This window comes from Volvox carteri (assembly GCF_000143455.1).
Source record: "Volvox carteri f. nagariensis unplaced genomic scaffold VOLCAscaffold_32, whole genome shotgun sequence".
Taxonomy (NCBI): Eukaryota; Viridiplantae; Chlorophyta; class Chlorophyceae; order Chlamydomonadales; family Volvocaceae; genus Volvox; species Volvox carteri.
The window spans coordinates 905,026-914,546 of record NW_003307575.1 but is presented as its reverse complement, the minus strand read 5'-3'; the positions used below and the strand labels follow the sequence as shown (position 1 = coordinate 914,546).

General features: G+C 55.6%; 2 protein-coding genes across 2 annotated transcripts in view; one reads left to right on the top strand and one right to left on the bottom strand.

The window, feature by feature from the left end:
* Positions 1-271, top strand: part of VOLCADRAFT_93585 (uncharacterized protein) — a gene marked incomplete at both ends in the record, with an annotated part of 16,741 nt that extends 16,470 nt beyond the window's left edge. The window contains one exon of the mRNA XM_002952842.1: positions 87-271. Coding sequence (XP_002952888.1) covers positions 87-271 — 185 coding nt within the window. The remainder of the gene's footprint in view (positions 1-86) is intronic.
* Positions 272-3,842: 3,571 nt separating this feature from the next.
* VOLCADRAFT_63040 (uncharacterized protein) overlaps positions 3,843-9,521 on the bottom strand; it is a gene marked incomplete at both ends in the record, with an annotated part of 5,960 nt that continues 281 nt past the window's right edge. The window contains 11 exons of the mRNA XM_002952768.1: positions 3,843-4,169; positions 4,572-4,643; positions 4,800-4,834; positions 5,618-5,743; positions 6,547-6,653; positions 6,759-6,814; positions 7,413-7,501; positions 8,001-8,118; positions 8,302-8,408; positions 9,007-9,127; positions 9,270-9,293. Of these exons, the coding sequence (XP_002952814.1) occupies positions 3,843-4,169; positions 4,572-4,643; positions 4,800-4,834; positions 5,618-5,743; positions 6,547-6,653; positions 6,759-6,814; positions 7,413-7,501; positions 8,001-8,118; positions 8,302-8,408; positions 9,007-9,127; positions 9,270-9,293 (1,182 nt within the window). The remainder of the gene's footprint in view (positions 4,170-4,571; positions 4,644-4,799; positions 4,835-5,617; positions 5,744-6,546; positions 6,654-6,758; positions 6,815-7,412; positions 7,502-8,000; positions 8,119-8,301; positions 8,409-9,006; positions 9,128-9,269; positions 9,294-9,521) is intronic.

Below are 9,521 nucleotides of genomic sequence, written 5' to 3'. Positions count from 1 at the left end.
CCGCCGCCGCCGCCGAGGACAGATGCGGCGGCAGCGGCGGCGGCGGCGCTGACGGCGGCAGCTGCCAGGGCGGCCTCGGCCAATAGTGGTAATAGTGGTGGCGGCGACGGCGGTGGAGGAGGAGGAGGCGGACTCTTTTCGGCCATTGGCGGAGCGACGCCCAGTGCGGGTGGCTGTCAGAGATTGGCGCGGGGAGTTGGCGTCGCCAATGGCGGTGGCGGTGTCGCAACCGTGGCAAGGGAAGCGCCGGCGCCGCCGGCGGCGGCGATGAAGACGGAGACGGGTAAGGGGTCGACAAACGAGCAGCTGCATGAACAGCACCATCATCATCATCATGATCAGCGGCAGCAGCAGCAGCAGCAGCAGCAGCAGCAGCAGCAGCGGCAGCGTCGCCCTCCGCGACATGGTAGTGACCCGCGGGGCAGTGTCGACGCCAATGAGTCCCTTGTACGAACGAGTTCAGCCCTGGAGCTGTTGCTTTTCAGTCGGGGCACCTGGGCGCATTCGCTGTTTCGTAGCACCTCCCGAAGACCCGTGGGTCGGTAGTGTATTGACCCGTGGTGTGGTCCGTAAACAGTCTTACCAGGATAGACCCATGGGTCAGTGAGGTGACTTATGGGTCATGAGATTACACACCTTCAGTCATTCAGCCTGTGTGATCGGAACGTTTAATCAAGTAAATTAAAGAACCAGTGGGCCCATGTGTGTGCATGTATATGTATATGTATATGTTACAGGGTGGTATAGCTTCACCAGCGGCCCCCTTTCCCTTGGAGGCAGTTCCCTGCTCTCCCCTGCGAGAGGGGCACCTTAATCCGTTCACCCCATTCGACTTCAGAATGTATTCGTGGGGTTCAGCAACTCACCACCAGCATCCAACCAATGTCAAGCGGATAAACGACGCCACATCTTAGTTCCTGGTCAGCTCGCAAATTGTTATAATTACGTCCTACACCGTCCACATGATGGGGGTCTACCTCCCAATTTAACACCACTTACTCACCGAGGGGGCGGCAAGCGGGTTTGAGCCCGGAAACTTGGGGAGCAGATGTCAGGCCTTCATTTATGCCAGCCACCTGCGATATGCCACCCTGCCATATGCGTATGTATATGTATATATGTATATATGTATGTATGTGTATCTGCTACACATCGATCCGGGCCTGGGACGCTGGCCAGGGGCACCTAACCGTACAATCCCCAACGGTAACGGTTCGCACTGAAGCTCTCTCCCCCTAGCGGCGGGGGGAGAGGGGCGTGAGGGCCCACAGCCTCCTAATATGTACTGGTCGTCCGGGGGCGCGCGACACACCCTGTGTCACTCCACCTCACGTAACCATGTGCTTGTATCTGTGTGTGTTTTGATTTGCGGGTGAAGCGGGTGCTGTGTTTCTGGTGGCCAGCTTCGCACTCCCGATCATTCTCCGTGTCCCCACCCACCCACCCGCTGCCGCACGCGCACACCCAGTCACACCCGTGTTTTCCCTTCACATGCTGTACATGCAATACGGATATACGTATGTGCCACTGCTTGGATGTATATGTGTGTGTATGTGTATGTATGTGTTACACCATCCATCCCTTCCGGAGCTGCGGTAGTTGTTGTCGCTGAAGGTGTATTGACAACGAGCGAGGGCCATTACATAACCGGAGGTAGTTGGGGCCCAACTACTGTAGGTTGGTGGGTATTGTAGTTAGGTAAGTTGTTAGTTAGGTAGTTAGGGCTCCAAGGAGACCCAAGCGCGGGGAAATCCTCCAGGGAGGGTGTGTTCCGCCATCCACCCGGCCTTTGGTCGCCTTAACCTCTGCCGGGCAAGAAGCAACACTTGCTTTTTAAGAGAAGTGAAGTTTTAAATTCTGTTCACATGCTTGATACTGCTCCAGAAACAGGAATTGTTCGACGAGGGAAGGCCTTCATGGATTTTGTTGAAGAGATGAATTGGGATTGAGTTGAGTCGGAGTAGAGACTGGGGAGACTGGGGAGGCTCCGAATTCTTCACCATTGGAAGGAGAATGGCTCGGTAGTTGGGGCGTTGGTTGCCGCCTGTGTAGCAGCTGGACGCTGAAATGGTCTCTGGAAAACTGCCGACTAGAGCCGACGGAGCGCCTCATAAGCGCGTATTCGCGTATTCATAGATGAGGTGTGTGCCGTATGTACTGTACGACAGCTACTACACTTTGACAACAAAATTGAGAAAAAAAACAATATTAAATATTATATACTTTATTTATATATACATATAGTACATATGATAAATTTGAAAACGCGCTTAAATGTTTTTCTTTGGTTGGGTTTGTTTTAGGAAATGAGAGGAAGAGAGAGGGGATGAAATGATGGGTTTGCGTCGTGTGGAGGAAAAGATAAAACATAATATTTATTAATTCACAATGCGTTGCGATGAGGCGGCGGTGGCGGTGGCATTTTGTGGGGAGAAGACAGGCATGAGCGCGCGATGGGACATTTTTAGGAGCTGTGTGTTTTTCGTCCAATTCTTCGTCCAACTGGATTGGATTTAGATTTTGTTTTGGTCGATTCGTTGAAATAAAATCCAATCCCCGTCAGCATGTAATAAATAAAACCGGCAGCGTTCATTTATACTGCAGCTAGCTATCGAAGTAAAGGCTGGGCCCAATGCGCTCATTTGGTGAGATCGATATATAGCGCGAGATACACATACATACATACAGGAAGCCATGATCATGTCTGCCGCACGATTTGCCGCACAAGGTAGTTGGAACTTGGCCGTCAGCAGGATAAGAAGATTTGTACATGTTGTCTTGCCCTGTCCTCCTCCTCTTCAACCTCCATGCAGGTTTAGGAAGGCTTAACTGTCGTAATAACCGATTGTCGTACATACATGTACGTCAGGGGATTCCCCTTGTCGTGATAGTCAGTTTCCTAACCGAAAATCAGAAGATTGCCCAAATGCCACGTGGCGGTGCACCGCGCGCAGAGTTGGTCATCGTAAACCCGCTAACTGGCTTTGTTAACCACGCGTTTGCCGGGAGGGCGTTGGGATTCCCGCTGCCGCCGCCGCCGCCGCCGCCGCCGCCGCCGCCGCCGCCGCTGCTGCTGCTGCTGCTGCTGCTGCTGCTGCCCCCCCCCCAAATCTCTCCCAATGGTTGCCCCGAAGATAAAGAAGAAGACGAAGGAGGAGACGTCCCAGACAGAGACATGGCGTGTCGGGCGTTTGCACATACAAAGTGGGGAACGTACTGTCCTCTGAGGGAGTTCCAGTCGACTGCAGTTGGTGAATAATTAAGAGCTTGAGGGGCTCAAGCTCACGTGACGTTGTGGTGGAGAGGCGAAGTGGAGTCCCTCCTACCGCAGTGAACGCTAGGTGCTCCCCGTGATTGCCGTACCTGAGACCACCACCAGCAGCACCACCATCATCATCATCATAAAAACGCCACCACACATCACACCACACATACATACATACATACATACACGCACACTCGCATAATCGAAGAGGGTCGGAGAGAGCAATTCGACAGCACCCAACCCGACAACACGGGAATGCCGGAAACCCTTCCTCCTCCATCAGCATTACCCTTCCCCCTAACCCACCTCGCCTTATCACCATCATCACCATCATCACCATCGCCATCATCACCATCATCGCCACCATCGCCATCATCGCCACCATCCTCATCGCCATCATCATCCCCCTCCTCATCCTCGCCATCGTCATCCTCGCCATCGTCATCATCACCGCTTCTCCTTTGCGCAAAGCACTCCCTCCCCCGCCCTCTCCACCACCATCAACAAACGACGATGGAAACCCTCTTTCCCCCCAGCTCCCTTTTTCCCCACCCCCCTTCCCCACACAACCCCTCCTTTACCAGCGACTTAGGTCCCGGCCAAACAGCATCGTCACCGTCCAGTCAAACGCAACCGCCAACCGTTTCGGCAAACTGCCCAACCGTGTCAGGTAGGCCGAGCGCCACGCGACCCAGCTCAAAAAGCCCGCCAAACTCAACTGCCGCCGTTGGGCGTCCCCTAGCTCCAAAACCGCCGAGTGGCCGCCAACCGTCGCCATGGAGCCCAGGTGCCGGTACCGGAATTCTGGAGCCAACTGCTGTACGGCAGTGGTTTCGCCGTACACGGGTCCTTTGGCGGCGGCGTTGAGGACGCGGGCGAGGTATCGCCCCTGTTGTTCGGCAACCTGCAGGGCCCCACACACACAATACACACACGCACACCCGGGGTATTGGGGGGGGCTTATGGGGGATTCGAACCCTTACCACCTCAAGAGTACATTTGTGGAAGGGTTAATTTTTGAATTGTGGATCGTGCTTTTGCAAATAAAAGTGCGTGTACGGAAGTATAAGTATGCTTGGAGAAGAGAAAATGAGAAAAAGAGAGAGAGAGAGAGACAGAGACAGAGAGAGAGAGAGGAAAACCCACCGCCCCACCCGAGGGGGGGGGGACGACAAACCTCTCCCCCAATCCGAACCAGCCCAACCCCGCCCGGCCCGGTATAGTAGCCCACCCCCCTGAACCCTTGCTACCCTCTCTCCTCTCCCCTCCTTCGCCCCTCCCTGCCTCCCCCGTACGTACGACATACCTGCGCCAGCGCCGGCAGGGGGTTGTCCGGGTTGGCGCAACAATCCCCGAGCGCATACACATGCGGGACGGGCTCCAGACGGGATGTGGATGGGGTGTCGCTCTCATCCGCTAAGATGCTTGGAACGCGGGAAGGCGGAGCAGCGGCGGCTGTTACACTAGCTGGGGGCTGCTGCTGAGGTGGTTGAGGTGGTTGGGGCGGTTGGGGCGGTTGTGGGGGTGCTAATACTCGCATGAACTTGTCCACGGCGATGCGGCCCACAGCTGCGAAAGGTATCCCGGAGCCGAAACGGCCGAGGGAGGAAGATAACGATAACGATAACATTCTTCTCCTGACCGAAGTAGTCGTATGTTTCATGTTTTTGAAATTATTAAAATACTATACATAACCGTTAAATATTTTTAGGATTTGGAATTTGGAATTTCAAAGTACTAGGGTGTCGGAAACTAGCGTGCTGTACTGCTGGGGCACACACACACACACACACACACACACACACACACACACACACACACACAGAGAGAGAGAGAGAGCCAGCCGAGGCTCCCTCTCTCTCTGTGTGTGTGTTCGGGGACTGTGATCGATCTCCCCACACACCCCCAACCACATTCACTATTACCTGTGTCGTACGAGGGAGTGCACCCACTCCGTTTGCAATTTTGCCTAATTTGAGATTGTTTTTGTAGCTGCAATTTTTTTCCTTTTATGTGTCAGTCACCGTCTTGCTGAATATTGCTGTAAATAATCGCTTTCTTTAATTTCCTTTAAAACTGACGCCATGTTGTCAGGGAAGGATCGAATGTATAGAATACACATTGATATACTCAAGCTGTACACACACACACCCTGAAAACCTGACTTCCTAGCAACTTCCTAATACAAAGGATAGCGCGCTGCACGATGGGAGGGGAACATATCAATGGAGGGAATTTCCGCTGCTAGCCTCGCTGCTCACCTACTGCCCGCCTACCCCCCCCCTTACCCTTCAACTGTCACTCGATTGCCCAATATGTATTACGAATCAACCAACAAACTAACCAACTAACCAGTTTTCGCGAAGGGCAGCGACAACGTGAACGGCGTGGGGCCGACGCCGGTGCTCCAGATACACAGCCCGTACGGCAGTACGGTTCCGTCCTGCACGGGCCGTACAGTACGATACCCACGTAGACCTTTGTTAGGAGACAGACATACACACAGACATACACACAGACATTCTTGGGTGGCCCCTTCAGGAATTACCTTCAGTACAATATCCTGTGCCGTGACCTCATGTACGACACCCTAGGGGGCCAGGCCAGGGACAAGGACAAGGAGGAGGGTACGACGACGGGCGGGGAGGGGGAAAGGGGGGGAGGATTAAAAAAATATGCGAAATGGGCAGCAACGTGGAGTGACCAAACACATGCAATGTCAAAAAGAACCGAACGAACCACTGGCGAATGGAGCAGATACTAAAGACGGGTAGTCCAGGAGAAGAAAAGGGAGGGGGTGTGAGGGGGAAAAGAAGGCCGGGAGTTTAATCCAGGGGGGGGAAAGGCGACAGCGCAACATGCGGCGGGGGGATATGCGGCGGGGGGATATGCGGCGGGGGGATATGCGGCGGGGGGATATGCGGCGGGGGAATATGCGGCGGGGGGATATGCGGCGGGGGGATATGCGGCGGGGGGATATGCGGCGGGGGAATATGCGGCGGGGGAATATGCGGCGGGGGGATATGCGGCGGGGGAATATGCGGCGGGGGAATAGGGATTTAAAACCTGTCAGGGGTAATTAATTGTGATGGGAGGTATGATGATGGCATCAAAGGGGGAAATAGCAAAAGAAGGAAAAAGGCAAAAAACAAACAGAAAAACGGTAAAAGCAAAACTGCGGGACGATGACGACGAAGACGACGACGACGACGAAGAAGAAGACGACAGTAAACAACAACAGTAAAATGACGGCGACAAAAGCGAAAAATGATATAAACAACTCGCCTTCCGGAGTACGACACCCCGTCGAATGAGCTTCCGCGCCGCGTACTCGCGCAGCGATGCATCGAAGGAGCCCAACAGCTCACGAGCCTCCACCAACGTCACCCTGAAGATCATCGGCGTGTCGTACACAGCATGTGTGTCGTGATCGCAACACGCCGCGACAGAGCGAGACCGACCGCAGTAATCCTGCTGTACGACAACTGCTTACCTCATGGCACGAGATCTCTCTGGGTACAGCTTCCGAAGCTCATTGGAAATAAAGTCCTGACGAGCGGTTTTAGGGTTTTGAAGGGTTTTAATTTTTAGGGTTTTAGGGAAATAAAATCCTTCATGGAAGCGCCAAAAAACACTACATTTAGCACATCCTGCCTACCCATGGATCCATCTAGACAATAATTCAAAGAATTTAATAAAAAAGATTCAATCATCCATCAGGGTTCCTCCTGGTGAAGCAGCTGGCCGCGGTCATACACCTGCAACGCAGGATTGGCAGGAATAAAAAATTGGAGACAACGGCAAAACGTCTGCTCCTCCAAACCTACACCTAACACCTAAACCAAGCCAGCCAAGGACAGCAGGACACTTCTCGAAAATGTACAGCACCTAGGAGTGTCGTACGTCCTGAGTGCCGTACAACACAAAGCCACCCCCGCTTTGGACTCGCGTACGGCAGTTTGTGTGGCCTTGGATGCGTGTTGCCACAGGTGCTTCTCTGCATCCCCCATCCCCCCTCTATCCCATCCTATCCTATCCTATCCTGATTTCCGCCCCCTACTCCCCCCCCCATGTGTCTGTCCCCCGCCCCCCGTGCCATCCAAGGGCTTGGTTTGGTTTGGTTCCCCCCACCCGCTTCCCCTCTCACGGTGAGCTCCCCCGCCACCTCCACACCGGTCGGCCCCCCGCCCACAATGACGACATGAAGCAGCCGCTGCCACTCATCCAGGGGGCGGCCTGGTTCGGTGAGGCGGGGGAGGTGAGAGCGGTGGAGTGAGTGGGGGGAATAGGTAGGGTGGGTGGTTAGGGTGGGTGGTTAGGGTGGGTATCATATGAACATTCGAACAAGAGTGAGAGGGGAGGGAGATGGGGGATGCCGCCTTGCAGAGACGGCACTTGGGGAGTGCAGCTTGGAGAGCTCAGCCCCCCCGTGAAGTCCGCGGAGTCCGCGGGGTGGGGTGCGGCCCGGGCTGGGAGGGGGCCGCCACTGGGGCCGCCACTGGGGCCGCCACTGGGGCCGCCACTGGGGCCGCCACTGGGGCCGCCACTGGGCCGCCACTGGGCCGCCACTGGGCCGCCACTGGGCCGCCACTGGGGCCGCCACTGGGGCCGCCACTGGGCCGCACTGCGTCGACCGAAATATCACCCATTGCATCACACCATTGTACTCTTCTCCCATTGCGCCCGGGTACTTTACAGAATGCACCCCGCTCCGTACTGCCGTACATGTTCGTACCTGGGATTCCAGCAAGCGCCAGATTCTCTATGAGCCGCTGGCGAATGGCCTCCGCCTGCTTCACATCGCGAAGGAAGTGCGCGTGCTCCAGAACTCCAGGGATGCCAAAAGTGCTTCCCTGCGAACCGACCAATGACTCCCTCGCTGGTGTGTACGGACGTCCCGAGAGCGGCACAAATAGAGCCGTACACAAGTGCACAGCAGCTGCACAGCAACGATTTAATCTCTGATCCGATGTGATCCGATACGATCTTAATCGTGATGGTTGACGTACGACGTCTTTCTTGGTGGCTCTGCGCACCTGGGATCCCGTACATATTGCCAGCTTGTCGTACGATACGGCAAACGACATGCCATCCGCGCTTTGACAAGTAACGGTATGGCTGGTCGGATCCACGGATTGAGCCTCTGTACAGAGTTGGTACGACAAAAAGGTACAAAAAAGAAAGGATGGGGGTTGCATCTCTGCCGTGTAATATCTACCTGATTATAGGTGTGTGCCCCCACCCCCTAGCCCACCCGCGGCTTCGGGGGTCTCCCCGGCCTCCCCACAAAGCTGAGAGTCCGTGACGTACATACATATATACAGGCGGGACTAGAGAGGCCGTCGTACCTTCACTGCAGCGCCTTCCCCGGACAGACTTGCTGCTGGACGGCTGCGTCGTGGGTCAGCAGTCTCAGACTAACCGACTTGTGCTGTGTGCTCCCGACCCTTGCGCTGTGTTTCGGCTTCGGCCCCCGGCTCTCGCGGCCCACAGTGTAATCTAAGTCATACATACATACATACATACATACATATATACATATACTTACACTGCTGAGTGCCGGCCGTCGTTTCCCGTGCGGTCTGACCCGGGGGGCGGAGTGCATGAGACTAACCAGCCGTGTGCGTCTGGGCCCCTTCCCCGCGCTGTGTGTGTTTCGGCCCTGGGCCCCCGGCTTTCAAGCCCACAGTGTAATCAACGTGTCATACATACATATACACACACAGACACGAGCGACCCACCGGCGATATACAAGGCATTTGAAGGCGACGACAGCGCAGGCTGTATGTCGTTCATGTGTACGGCAACACTGCGAGGCTCCAAAGTCCCCACCGTGGTGGATGCGAGGAGAGGGGTGAAAACCTGCGCGTGTGTGTGTGTGTGTGCATGGAGCTGGGGTTTGCGTGTGAGGTTGGGTAGGGTGTACCGGTAGGGTGTAACCTCCCATGACACACTTCCTCTCCGGTCCTGGTGGCGCTCCCACTGACCCACCGACCCACCGCACCATGTGGTTCCGCGGACTGATCACCTGAAGCCACCGAGCGGGCGAATGTGGGGACGTGTGCGATAGGGCAGGGGGGGAAGGGAGGGCAGGGTGGGAGGGCGGGAGGGAGGGAGGGGTGGAGGGGGAAAGGAAGGGAGGGAGGGAGGGAGGGAGGGAGGGAGGGAGGGTGGGAGGGATGGAGGGATGGATGGATGGATGGATGGATGGAGGGATGGAGGGAGGGAGGGAGGGCAGGGAGAAAGGGAGGGAGGG